General features: G+C 41.1%; 1 protein-coding gene across 1 annotated transcript in view; it reads left to right on the forward strand.

The window, feature by feature from the left end:
- The window catches only part of LOC135215288 (uncharacterized), a 374,690-nt gene that overhangs the window by 306,087 nt on the left and 51,716 nt on the right, over positions 1–16,887 (forward strand). The window contains exon 20 of the mRNA XM_064249832.1: positions 15,352–15,553. Within this exon, the coding sequence (XP_064105902.1) occupies positions 15,352–15,553 (202 nt within the window). The remainder of the gene's footprint in view (positions 1–15,351; positions 15,554–16,887) is intronic.

Consider the following 16,887-nt stretch of genomic DNA (forward strand, 5'->3'; position numbering starts at 1 on the left):
AGAATCAGATGACCCCTTTCTTGCACCGCTGAAGAGCCAACTAGCAGAGATCCTGAGTTACGTCAAGAAAGCTGCTCTGCCCGGAATTCTCTCTAAGGCAGCCGGCGACCTTTTACCAGTTTCTTCAGAGGTCGTAATGTGAGGGTCAAGATTCAGCTTGGTTGATAGCTCACAAGGCATTACTTCGTTTCCTCCTGGAGAGCTATTCAGTGTTCTTCCCTCTTCCTACTCCAGCGTTTCCTGCCCCCTTGTTCCTGATGTCTGAGAATCAGCTGAAACTTTCTCTCCTTCCCAAGATGGTTCTTTCCACCTCCTCCAGAAGATGGGCAAGAAGTGGCTCTCGATGAAGAGGGAACAAGAGAAGGTGACGTTCACTCATCCTCCCTTGTACCTTATCAAGAGGTACCATAGGCCGTATGACACCAGAGAAAGCCTGTGCCTGGGAGTCACTGCCTCCTCCCAAGGGGATTTCTCTAGTCTAGTCTCATTGGCTCTCTGTGCCGTGCAGCCTTCGCCTCAGCCAGAGTTTTCTTCTTGGCAGAATTGAACCACCTTGTCAAGAGGTTGTTTAAAGTGTTTGAAGTGTTCAGTTTCCTCAACTGGACAGTGGGTGCTCTCACCAAGAAGATTGAGAATGTCACAGGGATGGTTGACTTTGGCCTCAGCAGACCTTCTGAGCGTGCTTTTGTGCACGGATAAGGCCGCCTGAGACGGCGCAGCGGAGCTTACTTGGCTCTTCTAAGGAAGAGGGACCTTTGGTGTTCTTTTGCTTCGAAGTGAGGTATGTCCTTGCAGAAGGCAGCTTTGCTTTTTGTGCCTCTGGACCCCTCCCATCTCTTCCCACAGACCATGGTAGAGTAGATAGCTGCAGACCTGCAAAAGAAGTGGACTCTAAGACCTTCTTACTCAATTGTCACATTCTAAGCCTTCTTTGTTGGTGCCCTTTTGTCTGAAGTTCGTCTCTCTGCTCCAACAGCATCCCTTTAGTGCAAAGAGACCCCAGTCTTATTTTAGATCCTGCTCCAATGCTCTTTCTTTCAGAGTCAGTCGGGAAGCACTCCACCGCCAAATCTCAAATGAAGAAGTGAACAAGAAGTCCCTCGTGCCCCAGTGGGAGCGGCTCCTTGAGTTTTAGGAGAAGTGGGCTCGCAGGGGAGCAGAGCCCTGGATAGTCAGGGTATTAAAGAAGGGCTACTGCATCCCTTTCTCGGAGATCCCTCCTTTAGTCTCCTCTCCCATAGCATTGACAGCATACTTGAAAGGCTCAGAAAGAGACACTGCCCTTTCAAAGGAAGTATCCTCCCTCCTTTTGAAGAAGGCCATAGAAGAAGTAGTCGAGGTCTATTCCCAGGGGTTTTACAATTGACTGCTTTTAGTTCCCAAAACATCAGGGGGCTGGAGACCGGTACTGGACCTAAGCGCTTTCAGTTGCTTTGTAGAAAAGACCAAGTTCTGGACATAAGCCCTTTCAATCGCTTTGTAGTTCATTATGGAAACGAGCCAGTCAGTCATGTCGGTCTTTCATCCGGGCGATTGGATGAACTCTAGATATGCAAATGCTTATCTGCACATCCCAGTTCATCTTCCAAGGAAAGGTCTTCCAGTTTTGGTCCCTCTGCTGGGGTCTTTCCACGGTGCCTCAAGTATTCTCTCGAGTTCTATCTCGCAAAATGGCTTCACCTGGTAGGCATCAACATCAGCCTTTATTTAGATGACTGGCCTCTCCGTTTGCTGTCAAAGGAACAGTGCACGAAGGACCTTCAGACAATGCTTCATCTCTTCCAAGAATTGGAAATCCTGCTAAATCTCCAGAAGTCCCAATTGGTACCATCTCAGGAGATTCTTTTTTGGGAATGATTCTCAATTCTCAGACTTCTCAGGCTTTTCCATCCCCAAAAGAGAAGCACACTGCTTTCTTCTCTCTCCCGTCATGCTCAGCTCTACAGTGGATCTTCAATTCTTCCTCAAAGCCAACTGGAACAGGAAGACTCAACTGTACGTACTTGACGATTTTTCCTATCATGCTGGAGATAAAATCCGATCTCAAATGGTAGCTACCAGAAAGAAGGTATTCACAGGGGAGATCCCTTCTTCCTCCCAACCCCATCCTGGACTTATACTCAAATGCTTCGAATCTGGCTGGGGAGCCCTCCTCGGGTCTGGGAAGGTTTCCGGGACCTGGTCTCCAGAAGAAATGAAGCTCTACTTCAACGTCAAGGAGTTGAGGGTCATCTGGGCCTATGTCAGTTCTTCTCGTTCATGTACAATGAGACAGTGGTTGTACATGTTGACAACACCACAGCCTTGTCTTACATCAAGAAACTGGGGGACACGCACTCCTTTTCCCTCTGTCAGACGACAAGAGAGCTACTCCTGTGGGCTTATCGACCTCAAGTAACACTCGCCACCTGCTTCATTCAAGGGAAGTTAAATATCTCCGCAGATGAGTTGAGCCGGCGGAGGTAAGTGCTTCCCACTGAATGGATTTTTACGCATTCCCTCCCTTCAGCCTGTTCAGGGAAGTCCTGAACAATTTTGTGTCCTACAGCCATGTCTCAATGACTCTGGTAGCTCTGTTCTGGCCCATGAAGGAATGGTTCCCGGACCTTTGTCTTCTAGTAGACTTCCCGTGACTATTAGACTTCCTCAAAGACTGTGGCTACTCAGACAACTGCACTTCAGCAGATACAACCAAGGGTTGTTTAGGCTTGCTCTGACAGGCTTCAGACTGTCAGTAACTTGTCAGAGCGAAGGGATTTTCAAGAGCAGCTGTGGAAGCTATTGCAAGGTGCAGATGCCAGTCTACTAGCAACGTCCACCAGTCAAAGGGGGCAGTCTTCCATAGATGGTGCTTCAGACATCATATCTCATCTTTTGAGACATCTGTAGCCCAGATCGCTGATTTCTCCTCTATTTAAGAACCTCTAAGAACCTTTCATTGCCTATGATTAGAGGTTACCAAGCCATGCTTTCCTCTGTGTTTAAAGCATCGTAATCTGGATTTTTTTGCGAATCAAGATCTTCATGAACTACTGAAATCATTTGATAATTCCAAGTAGAAGAAGCCAACTGTGGTTTCTTGGAACCTGGACGTAGTATTGAAGTGGCTTGCGAGCCCTCCCTTCAAGCCCCTCAAGTCTGCCTCTCTCAAGGATGTTTTACATAAAATGTTTTTAGTAGCATTAGCTACGGCTAAATGCATGAGCAAGCTACACGCTATTGATAGGAGAGTTGGATTCTTGCAAGGCAACGCGGTCTGCTCCTTCACCTTGGGCTTCATAGCCAGGAACGAGGATCCTAATAGGCCATGGCCTCGCTCTTTTTGTAAAAGGAACTTACAGGTATCCTGAGCTAGGACAAAGAAGAAAGAGCTCTCTGACCAGTCAGAGCACTGAGGTGTTACCTGGTGAGAACAGAGAAGATCAGGGGGTCCTCAAGTAATCTCTGGTGTTCGGTCAAGAATTCTTCCCATCTGCTCTCCAAGACAGCCTCTCGTTCTTTATCTGAGACCTAATATCCAAAGCTCATTCCTGGATACAGGAGGAATCGCTTTGATTGCTTAAAGTGAGAGTGCACGAGGTTAGAGCTGTGGCTGCCTCTCTCTCCTTTAAACTTAACTTGTCTCTCTGTGACCATGCAATTAACTTATTGGAGGTGTCAGTCATTATTTGCATCACATTATTTGAAGGAAGTAGAAATGGTGTTTGAAAATTTTAGTACCCTTGGCCTGTCGGTGGTGGCTGGCATGGTATTGGGTGAGAAAGCAAAGGAGAGACACGATCTCTCTCCTATCTTTTTCCTTGTTCAAGGATGTCGAGTTATGGGGAGCCTGGGGGTGGTACCTTGTACTTGGAGGACCCACCAGTCAGTTGGTTGGTTGGTTGGTTAGTGTCCTTTTGTCAGGAATTTGTGTAACGGTGTATAAGATGACAGGTTTATTCTCTGGTCTTGTTGTCATGGTACTGCACTCAGGGTAAATCTTGTCAGCGGTCAGGCAGATCCCCTGCTGCAAGACTTCCACCGATGTAGAGGTGACTCCCAGCTCACTGCTCCACCACTACAGGTTAAGATGAGCACCACCAGAGGTAGCATCTCCTGCTGTAGCTCTGTTACCAACACTGAGCCAGTGTTATCTATTCCTCTAGTTCAATAATAACATTAATTTAATACATTGAGTTAATTCAGTCCAGTCATACCCCCCCCCCCCCAGCAATGTGGGATTCAGCTAGTAATTACTTGGTAAGTTACTTTTATAAAAATGATATTTTTATAATATAAGGAAGTTTTATAAATATACTTACCAAGTAATTACTAAATCAGAGCCTGTCCTCCTCCCTTTTGATTTTCATGAACTTAGGCTTCTGTTGCTTGTGAGTTCCCATTGCTGTGGGCGGGACCTGTCTCCCCTGCAATGCAGCAGTCACTTGCATGGGAATTTTTTTAATTTAGGATGCCATGCAAGGCTAATCATCAGCTAAGTAATTATTTGGTAGTTATATTTATGAAACTTCATTTTATTATTATAAAAATACAGTCCAATCTCTTAAATCTGGAAACCTTTGGACCAGGCCACTGCCGGACCACAGAAAATCCCCGAATATAGAATACACCCCTAAAAAATGAAGCGTTTAGGTAATTCCACATAAAGTTATCAGTTTTCGACTTAGCCTACTACTTGGCTACATTCTGACACTACTTTTTATCATTTTATCTCTCATATATTTAACTTCATTTTATAACTTTATACTGTATCATTTTCTTTAAAATAGTGTACTTTAACAGATTTAGCCTATATTCCCGAGTTAGCCTACCCAATCCTAAGTCTAACCTACAGTACTAAACTTCTCAGAATCTGCACATTATTATCGGTGACTTTCGTGTCCAAAATTTTGTGTCTTCATAATTATCACTATTAGTTTCGAAGTTTATTTTTATTGTAGATGATAAAGAGATGAAAAAAATAATGATTGAATTTTGGCAATCACTGCATTTGAATGTTGCCGTCGCCGTCAAAACGTAAACGAAGCACACCGCCATCTATTGAGGAAAATGAACACTAAACTATTCGCTAATGAAATAAAGATTTTCTAGCATGGATATAGATTTATGCTTGCACTTCTTACCTCTAGCATTATATACTCTCATGGGTGGCATATCAAATAGGTAAATACACAGTTAAATAAAAGAAATTATCAAAACTTTCTCTCAACCACACACAGAGTAAGGAATTTGTGCTGGACAAATGTCTCATTGTTTTGATTAAAAGTTTTGGCTTGGTTAAGCCTTCTCAAGTGGAATATTTAAAAAATATATATTTATTCTTATAAGGTCAATATAAAAAAACATACAGTGGTACCTTGACTTACGAAAGTCTCAACTTATGAAAATTCAAGTTACGAAAGCAAATATGAAGATTTTTTTTGGCTCTACGTACAAAAATAGTTCAGGTTACGAAAGGTAGTTGCTGTAAAGTCCCAAGATTCACCCAGACTACCGATAACAATTTTAAAACTTGTGCATCGCCAACTGAGTAGACTCGCCACCATCCTCCCGCTGTCCCATTGGTTCCTGATGCTAGTCACCGCCGTAAGATCCTGCTCTCCTAATGGTCAGCATCTCTCCCATCGTGCATCTATGTAGCGGCGTTCTTCGGTCACTCCAAAGCAGCATCGTTTGTGTACGCACGCAAAATTCGTTCGTTCTACATGATTTCATTTATTAACGTAAATTCGTGAGTGACTTCGTTGTAGTACTACTTTATCATGTCGTGTGAGAACTTTAGTACATACGTTTACTACATAACTTAATTATGTACAGTATATACATAGTCATGGGTCCCAAGAAAGTTGCTGAAGTTCACGGAAAGAAGAGGATGCTTTCTATGTAGACGAAGATGGAGATCATTAAAAAATATGAAGCTGGCATGTGGTTGAGTGTGATCGCTAAGGAATACGGCCGAAATCCGTCGACGATAGGCACCATCCTTAAGCAGAAGGAAGCCATCAAAGCAGCTACATCTTTGAAGGGCGTGACTATTTTGTCTAGCAAGAGGAGCCACGTGCACGACGATTTGGAGAGGCTGCTGCTTATCTGGATAAAAGACAAAGAAATCGCTGGCAATATGATAACCGAGATGGCAATCTGCCACAAGGCCAGCGCTATTTTTGGCAATTTGATTGCCCAGGCCAAAAACGACGGCGGAGAAGGGACATCGACGCTAACCCCAGAGTTCAATGCTTCTCATATGTGGTTTGAAAAATTCCTTAAACGGACTGGGATCCATTCGGTGGTGTGGCATGGGGAAGCGGCCAGCTCGGACACGAAAGCGGCCAAAGCCTTTATTAAGACGTTCGACGAGATGACGATCAAGGAAGGCTACAGTTCTCAGCAAGTCTTCAAATTTTGTGAAAAACGTAAAGTAATAAAAAGTAAAAAAAAATGTAAATATCAAAAAAAGACAAAAACAAAAAAATTAATTTTAAGTTTTTTTGTAAAGTTAAGTGTTACGGTTTTGTTAATGTGTTTCATAAAGTTTAGTCTATGTTTCCTGACATTTTTTAATGTGTTTCGTAAAGTTAAGCGTACATACTAACAAGTTTTCTGCCGTTTGTCCTCCTCCTCTGTTGCCACTTTCGGAGATAGTCTCACTCGAAAGGTAAGGTTCCACATTTTACTATATTTCTTGTATACCATGTACACTATACACTTTATTTACAGGTACTATGTAGTACATAGTAGTACGTATTAAGTTACGTATTGAATGGTCCAAATTGTTGTATTTCATTGTTTATTGTAGGGCTTGTTACGAATTAGGCAATTTCCATGTAAAATGTGGTTTAAGATACGAAAAGCTCAGGTTACGAAGGCCGTCTCGGAACGGATTAATTTCGTATGTCAAGGTACCACTGTATTTGACTAAACATATTTACATTACTAACAACTATTTTCATAAAAACAAAGGATATTTGGCATAATTTTTGCTGCTTTAAAGTTGTAAACAATACGTGGCACATCCCTGGTGGCGGCGGAATGAACTAATGGCCGCTTATTTAAAATCAAACCGAACCACAGGAGTTTCCAGACCATAGAATGCTGGTTTTATGAGGTTCAACAGTATCATATTGTGATGGAGTATAAATGGAGTCAGGATAAAAGGGTACTTTCTCTTATTCTTGGTGAATGCTGAACTGTTTACCTACATCAAAATACTCGGAAGAAGAAGTGGTCATGTGCCGTCATATTGTTTATATATGATCAGAAACAGACCAAGATGCTATTACTTTCTGTTGGTCAGTGCAGGATGATCCCTTACCCAAATCCAAAGCCTTTTCGTCAGGGAAGTGGGAAGGTTTTGAGGACTCAACAGTGACTACCAAAAACAAGTTTTTCCTACATCAAACCTGTTTTTTGATAGTGTATTTTGTGTCCCGTCCTTAAGGAGCTATACAAAGAAATTGAGAGGTGATGAGAAGCTCTCAAATTTTAATAACAACAACCCAAAAGCATTTCTGTTCCAGGGTCAAGCCACACGTTTCAAGGCCCCATTCTTTGTTGTGAATACCCTCAGGTTTGGTAGCAAAGAACAAGAAACTTAAATGTGAACTAGTGTTTTTAAGGGGAAGTTCTGCGGTCACTTACCTAAGAATGCTGGGTATGGTTGCAGTATTGTCAAACCTTCCCCAGCAATAGTTAGCATACCCACTGTTAGGAAGACCCGTGGTTTGCTGCTGTATTGCCTATGGGTCAGGACTTTTCTTGCCACCTACTGATACACATTGTAGTAGAATTTGTTCAAGCTCAAGGCAATAATGTTGCTAGGGCATAGGAAACAACAGACTTTCTGGAATGTTTGCCATAACCTCTAGGTAAACCTAAGTGTTTGAGCTGGCCATAATGTTTGATCTGGTAAATTTAGTTTACTTAGAATAGGAGATTTCCTTCTTAAAGGATTCTTATTCTTGGCCAGGAAAGACAGGCCAGAGGGCAATAATAATTGATGGTCAGCCATTTGTGTGGTGGATCATCCCATCAAAGAGAGCCCAGTTTACTAACATGCTAATGCCAATGCAATCAAGAAGATTGTCTGTTGTAGCTTGTGAGTTGTGGTTGTATCGGGTCCGCTGAATTGAGGGGCTGATCAAAGTCTAAGCACCTTGTTCAGGGACCAAGTAATTGGAACTTTTCAAAAGCGGGGTCTTTGTAGTGCAAAGGATCGCAGAAGGGAAGTGTAGAGCCAATCTTGAATCCTTAAAGCAATGATTCCATTAATGCTGCGTTGAATGCCATAATTGTTGTAACTGCAAGGAGTTTGTCTTCAAAAAGGGACGTGTCTATATACATCTTTCAGATCTATAACGTCCAAGTCCCTTTTGGAACAATTTGGCAAACACTGTGCTTGTTCAGAGTTGATAGGCCTAGGATCGCTCTTCGTTCTGAGAAATCCTTTTTGGGGACACTTGGAGACGTGCTTGGTGGCAAATATATGCATGTTTCTCTATGGCTCCTTTTGACAGAGCCTTTCTGCACATAACTTTCCAGAGAGGGTCTGATTTTTGAAAGAACCCTTCTACAGGAGGGGGAGGGATGAGATGTTTCTACCCCAGCCCGTTTAAAAAGAATGCTGGTCCCCCAAGGGAACAAGGGAAGACTTCCATTGCTTGTGGTTTCATTGTAGTTGACCCCCAACCATACCATTCCTATTGATGATTCACCTCTTTCTCTTTACCCTTGATAGGCATCCAGGTGTTGTTTTTCAACAACTCTTCAAACAGGTCCTTACAGAAGGGGTTACATATTATATAGTAATAAAGTTACATTAAGAGGTGACTTGTTAGAGCCCTCTGTTTCCATTTGCACTTTTATGCACCACTCTAAAATGTTATAGTGTGCTTATCATAGGGTTCTCGTAAGAATTTTTGCCACAATATCAAAAATTGTTCTGGAACCTTCTGGTAGCCTTTTGGTGGTGACTTCGAGCAAGGTAGAAGTTATAATACTAAAGAGGTGAATCATAGTATAAAATTCTGCTGATGCTGTCGCCTCTGAGATTCTTCTCATAGGGGTCCTAAATTGCTGCTTAGGTATATATAAAGGGAGCCTTTCCCCTACAGAAGGGAATTGTTGCGTTACCCTTTCCTCGGTCGAATTTTCCAAAACTGGGATGACCATGGCAAATGGTTGTATTTCTACCATTGTCTCTGGTCTTGTAGTCACTACAAAATTCTGAAAATCTGTCTGTACTTTTTTTCTGTTTTAGCTTTTCCCATCTTTATATTGGGCTGCTTTCCTTAAAAGATTAATAATTTTGAAAGTGAAGGGACAGAAGGCTGGGGCTACTTGGTGAGAAACTTGGATCTTATTAAAAAACAGAGTAGAGATCCATTATTTTTTTTCTAACCTGGTAAAGGGTGTCTTGTATAGCGTTTAATGTTATAGAACCATTTCTGTTAGTGGTCTCCCAATGTCTGCTGAGGATGGTACCAGGCACCATCCTGTATTAGGAAATGCCCTGTTTCTAAATTCTACATGTACATCTTTGATCAAAATTTTTATCATTAAGTGGATATTTATTATAGGAAGAGAAAATGTGCATTTAGGCATCTCATCAAGAATCCATTATTCGTATCTTCAGGGATGAGTATAGGAGCCCATATTATGTTTTGATCTGAAGTTTTGTATTCTGAACTGACCATTTGGTTGTTCCAGTCAGGATTCCAACATTATACCTTGTTTGGGTAGCATTTTTATCCCCTATTACTTCTCGATTACAGGATGCAGTACTTTTACACTTTGGAGTGTACTTGACTGACTTAATTTCCTTTTTTGGAATTATGCATCATATCCCTTATATATTGCTGGTCTGTGGCAAGGGCATCTTTGATGTTAATTCACAATTTTCTTATAGAATTGATCAAATACCACAAACTGTGCATCCCTTTTGGGGGAGCTTGTGCAATTTGACTGAGCTTCAACAACTGAATTGTAGCTGGCTGTTAACCAAGGTGCAGAAGTCCTGGGTAAGTTACAATTCCCCTCAGAAAATGTAGTAATTTCAGTCTAAATTAGATGTATCCTACTTTTCCTTTTTGGGGGGAAAGGTTCTCTTCAGCATCAATAGCTGCAAGGGTGATAGAATTCCTTCTAGAAGGTTTCTCCCATGGCTACCTGAAATTTTTGTCTCTGGTCCTTCTGGGTTCAGTAGGGCCATTTCAGTGGCAATGTCCACCTCATATTCCTTAGTAAGAACGTTACCCCCCCATATAAACATTCCTCTTGTTCTTTCTTGGGTTAACCTGGCAGGTACTGGGGACTGATGTTACTGGGCCCAAACATAAATCTTGTTCTGAGTATGTTAAATATATGCTGTTGGAGCTCTGATGGAGAGATATACGGGCAGTCTGCGGTTATCTGCGGGGGTTCCATTCGCAGCGGGGTACTGACAAGCGAAAACCGCCATTAACCGAAGCTCAGTGATTTCTGGCACTTATGGCACTGAGTTTCAGTTAATGGCACCTCTGTAAAGCATGTTGTGGCACCATTCCATTATTGTCGGCACCTTATGGTGCCAGTAACCAAAACTCTGCCTGTTATGGTGCCATAAATGGCTGATTTTATGACACTAGACAGCTGCTATAAAACCTGATCGCCATTAACATAGTCCACCAATAACAGGGGACTGCCTGTATCTATCTCCCTTTCCTTAGCCCTACTTCACCCAAGGACTCACCAGGACAGCTTCAAATGAGCTGGTTCATCCTTAAAACTTGCTGCCACAAGTGTACTACAAATTTTGTATATGTCTGGCAATCAAGCAAATTTTCTCTCTTTTTTTTCCAAGACTATGCTCATGGTAGGTGGTATGGGCTGTACCCACTGGCAAAAAGGAAACCAAGCAATTTGCATTGGAACACTTGAACTGAGGGTCCTGCAAAATGGCGGCCCTGTAGGAATATAAAGCAAGTTGTTATTAGAAGCTAGTTAATATTAACTGGTTTATGAGGGACACTTCTTTAGTTCCTCATATGGTTTCCATATGTGTAATAAATTCTGTTAGAAATCTATGTTAATTTCAACCATTGGAGGTTTAAGTTAGGTTTGACTGCCATATTAGTCCTTTTGCACTGGCTATGTGAAATTGTATTTTGAATTGTCATACTATTCAGATTAAACTTTTATGAACTCATTTGTTCAGTTAGCCCAAGCTACTTTATATGGCTTTAGGTTAATGCTTTTAGAATAATTCACATTTAACTAAGAATGGAGGATTTCTTGGAGGGTTCCCGCTCAACTTATTCCAAGTCACTGCCTATTATAGGCTTATTTAAAACTTTAAAGGATATAAACCATACAGAGAAAAAGACCTTTTGTAATCTAGTTTTCTGTTTAGTGTGGCCGAGACCATCCATACCTGATATACGGCCATTGCTGTTTTTTAGGCTTCTGGAAGGATATTCCCTTAAAAAGGGGGTTCCTACTTAATCTGGTTATGTTGCAGCCTGTCCTAAGTCTTTATATCACCGTTAAGGATATAGGCTTCATAAGAGCTCCACTACTATTTAGCCCTACTAGTAAGCTACTGTAGTGGTATCAGTCTCTAGTCGTAAAAACTATGGTATTTTATTAAGCCTAGGATACTATTTATATCTAATCCTAGGCTATTTGGACTAAACTACCACTTAAACCAACAATGAAATGTTTCTTAAATTGCTCTCTCTTAGCCTAGTATAGGGTATTGCCTAATCCAGATTATTTTAATCATTGTTAATGTAAAGGCTATATAAAAACATAAACTTACTTGTATGCAAACTCATAGTAAGACTAAAATTTTTGTCTAATTCAGTTTGTTTATATCTAGTCCTAGACTATTTGGTCTGCTACATAAAACAGTAACTTTCTAATGTGAACTCTATCTCCTAGTATAAATTATTGTCTAATGCAGATTAATTAATTCACCTTTAAGGTATGGGATTAACAAGGCCTAACATGTAGCTTTCAAGCTTGGCAACTACCTCATATTCCACTAATGTGAAACTTTATAGCTAGTCGATCACCTAGTCTAGGTTATTGTCTAATCCGTATTATTTGATTGACCTTTCAGGGTATGCATATGATAGCCCAGAGCACCAAGACTATGCTTAAGTATACAGGCTATATAAAAGGAAAACGTCGGTAGCCTTTTATCTAAACCTAAGGTCTTTGGCATAAACTTAGGCTACTGCCTAGGTTCATAACAGGATATAACTTGAAATCTTACTTACCTTAATTCTGGTTACCATCTAATCCAGGTTATTTTAGTTTGCCCTTAAGGATATATAATCCTTGATTATAGGCTACAGATGATATGTACTGCAGTTTAGCCAAATTATTCTTACTGAATCAATGTAGATTGTAGGCTACTGCATATTAGGGTATTGCAGACATTGTTGTCTGAAAGGGTTAGCTATATATCTTTAATAATAATTGTGAAGTATTTGTTTAGATATTTCTAAATAGAATGATACATTTTTCAAAACAATTTGTGCTTTTACAAATAACATTGGGAAAATCGTGAGAAGCGCCAACCTGTGTTCGGGAAAAAGCTGGTTTATGGCTTTTCACACAAATTAAATCACCATTCCACAATGTAAACTAAAAATTTTTAACTGGAACTTGAAATTAAGCACTTCTTAAAATTAAGCACTTAGCTTTCAACTTAGTTGTATCCGTGATCCTCGGTAATGAAATCAGAGAAGTGAAGAGCTTAAATGACGGAGCTCTGGTTTCAGTACACTAAACACTGACCAGAAAAAGTAATGGTGTCTTGGTCTGTTTCTGGTCATATGTAAACAATATGATTGCGTATATGAGCATAGCCACATTTTCATTTTGCAGGTTTTTTGATGTAGGTAAACTGGGTTAATTATTTGCTGAGGATAAGAGAAAGTGCCCTCTTATCCTGAGTCCATTTATGCTCCATCATGTGTTATAATGTTTATCTATAAGATTTCCGACTTGAGGAAAAGGCAGAGACAGGATGTGGGTAAATTGGGTGCCATTAAGAATACTGATGGAAATTTATTGCATAGGGATGAAGACATTAAGAACAGATGGCAAGAGTATTTTGAAAAACTGTTAAATACTGAAAATGAGAGAGGAGAAGGGGGAAGCTCAGAGGGTGGAGGGACCAGTGATGGAGATACAGGGTACAGAAGTGAAGAGAGCATTAAGGAAAATGAAGAAAGGTAAATCACCCGGTCAATCGGAGTTCCAAATTGAAATGAACAAATTACTAGGTACAGATGGGGAGAAATGGATGCTAGATTTACTAAAAGCTATGTGTTAAGAGGAAGAAATGCCAAGGGACTGGGAGGAGAGTCTAATGGTATATATATACAAGCAGAAGGGAGATATCATGGATTGTGGTAACTACAGGGGAATTAAACTAACAGAGCATGGATTGAAAGTTTTAGAGAGAATACTGGACGATAGATAAGAGAGATTGTACAGATCGGGAAATGGCATCATGGATTCATGAAAGAAAGAGGGACGGTGGATGCCATCTTCATAGTAAGACAGCTACAGGAAAAGAGGCTAGAGGGAAACCAGGAGCTCTATTGTGCCTTTACAGACTTAGAGAAAGCATACAGTAGGATCCCAAGAGAAGTGATGTTTTGGTGTTTAAAGAAAAGGAAAGTCCCAAAAAAGTTGGTTGGGCTGGTTGAGATGATGCATAAAAGAATGAACACAAAAGTGATAACAGCAATTGGGGAAACAGAAAACTTTGAAGTTAGTGTTGGATTACACCAGGGGCCAGCATTAAGCCCATTTTTGTTTGTTCTGGTCATCGATGTGTTGAGTGAAGAGATCAGGTATGAAGAGCTGTGGGAGTAGTTGTACACAGATGATCTTGTAATTACTGCTGAAAATAAGGAGGACCTACTGAGAAGGGTTGGAGAGTGGCAGGAGTCTTTAGAGAGGGGTGGCTTAAAGGTGAATGTGAATAAAACAGAGGTTTTGCTGAGCAATAGGGAAGATAGAGACAGAATAGTAATACAAGAAAGTAGAGGCTCGATTGTAAAACAGGCAGAAAAGTTTAAATACTTAGGATCTACTTCAAGCCAAGAGGGAGGAAGTGAGGCTGAAGTTGACAGTAGGATAAAAGCTGCATGGGGGAAGTGGAGAGAGGTAGCTGGAGAGGTATGTGATAATAAAACCAATTAAGCTAAAAGTCAAGATATATAACACAGTGATAAGACCATTATTAATGTATGGAGCAGAAACATGGGCTCTAATTAGAAAAGAGGAAGTAAAGCTTGAGAGAACAAATGAGAATGCTGAGGTGGATTATGGGAAAATCACTGCTTGAGAGATTGGAAAATGAGGAAATAAGAAGGGCAGGCTTATTAAAAATTACTGAGGTGATAAGAGAGTCACGATTGAGATGGTATGGGCTGGTGTTGAGGATGGATGATGAGGAGAGAGTGAAGAGGGCTTGAGAGGAACCTGTTAGAGGAAGAAGATTGTAAGGGAGACAGAGAATTAGATGGCTAGATAGATAAAGTGAAAGAAGATATGGAGAGAAGAGATTTGGTGGAGGATGATGCCTCTGATAGAAGGCAGTGGAGAAGCCGCAATCAGGCAACCGACCCCTTAATTTAGGGATAACGGTGGGAAAGAAGAAAAAGAAGAAGACGTGTTGTAATATTTATCATTATGACACAATACCTGGCCATATGACCAACTAAAAGAAAAGTCTTTGACAGTCTGGTCACCATGGAGCTCTGGTTAGACCATGGAAGGGTAAATTCTTGGGGCTGACCCGTTGCTGATTAACCACTGGTTCCATGCAACTTAAAAACACCTTACAAAAAAAGCCTTGAGGATAGACAGTGACTATACTATCAAAAAAGCCCAATTGATGCACCTCCAAACATTAATTGGAAAGTAGAAAAATTAGGAATCATGGTGATGTAAAATATAAAATCTTCAGAATAGTAAATTTAGTTAGAAATACTATATATTGATAATTTTGTTTATAGATGTTTTCATGTGCTTAAAATGCATCTTTTATAAATTCTCACATTTTACCTTGATGATGGATTTATGACCAGTCATTTATCAGTGCATTTGTGATGTAATACACATGTATTTGCTAATTGTATGTTGAATACAGTGAGTTTGACCTCTGTAACAGGTGGAAGTGTGTATTTGTGTCAGATGTGTTAATTATTTCATTATTATTGCTGTCATTGGTGGCATTATAATTACCAATAAAGATTTTCTTTAACCTGAAAAATCTAAATTTTACATCATTATTTTTGCTGTCACTGTTGGTGTTATAATTACCAATAATGATTTTCTTTCAACTTTCAGGTTAGGTTGATGATGCTTGCAGGTGGCTTTGAACGTACTTCTGAGAGATACCAGTCAAAGTTTATAGATCTTTATAATGGTTATAAGAGAGCCTATGTCTTTAATAAAGCTTGCTTAATTAGGGCTCGACGCCGTCCACCATACTACTTCAAGATTCATACTTTATTTGGATTTAAAGATGCCATTAAAGGTTGCAGCATAGGTAAGCCATTATAACCTACCCTGACAAAGTACAGCTAGTTGTCGGCTTATGACCTATGGAAGTTACGACTGATCGACTTTATGAGTACCCACAACTAAAACGACTGGGAAGCGACATGAGCAAGAAAAAGTGGTGTCCAGCTGAACGTAAAACAGTTTTTGTACATGAACTTTCCTGCCAGATATATACTTAGCTTACGTCTCTGACGTCACGACAGAATTCAAAACTCGCGGCAAACGCGACAGGTAGGTCAGGTGATCTACCCCACCCGCCGCTGGGTGGCAGGTGTATGAACCAATCTCCCTTTCCAGTCATATATTTTCTGTCGCCGGTGTCGACTACATCTGTTGTCGATACCTCTCGATTTTGGATTATTACTCGTTTTCGCCCTGGATTGTTTCATCGTACTTTTGGTGAAGTACCTGCTCCTTGGCTTGGCATTTGCGATTTGTGGACCGGTTTTTGATTATTCTTTTGATTATTCTTGGAATTTCATTATGTCTGATTTAGAGATTAAGAAATCAACTATGTTCAGAGTTTGTTCTGTTAGCGATTGTAAGGTGAGGCTACCGAAAGCTGCGGTAGACCCTCACACAGTATGCATGAGGTGTAGGGGGAATGACTGCTCATTTATTAACCCTTGTAATGAATGTGGTAAATTGAATGAAGAAGAATGGAAGGCGCTTTCTTCTTATGTAAGAAAGCTTGAGAAGGACAAGGTTAGGAAAACTTCATCTAGGAGTTCTAGTAGGTCTCGCGCTAGCGAGTTTGAAGTTGATAACCCTGTTGTAGACGTAGCGCCTTTACCAGTTTCAGCCCCTGCTCCCTGCTTCGAACCCGAAGATGCGCCTTCGGAGGTGGACACTATGAGAGCCACTATTCGCAGCATGGAGTTGAAAATTAAAGTGCTAGAAGGTAAGAGTGATAGTGATTTGTGCAGTGATCCCAGTGCAGTGGAGGGTGCGTCTGATCGGCTCCCTAATGCTTCTAGGCCTAGACCTCTTCCAGACTCCCAAATCCAGTGGAGGAGGAAAGTCGAAAGCCGCAGGAAGGTTAGGGAGAACCCCCACCGGTCAGGCGTCCCCTCGGTAGCGCCTGATGTTCGCTCCCAGGCTACCTTGGATCGCGCCAAGAGAGAAGTCTTACGGCAATGCTTCTCGTCTTCGCCTTCTCCTTCGCCCAAGCGTGGTTGGAGCTCCTCGGAAGCTTCTCGGCCGTCGAAGAGAGCCTGGCAGGCTTCTTCCGCTCTCCCCTCCAGCCCTGAAGTTTTTTTGGAAGATCTTGGATTGGATGTGAAGAAACCGAGGATTTCTTTGGAGTTTCGCTCTCCTAGT

Source organism: Macrobrachium nipponense, chromosome 5 (assembly GCF_015104395.2).
Source record: "Macrobrachium nipponense isolate FS-2020 chromosome 5, ASM1510439v2, whole genome shotgun sequence".
NCBI lineage: Eukaryota > Metazoa > Arthropoda > Malacostraca > Decapoda > Palaemonidae > Macrobrachium > Macrobrachium nipponense.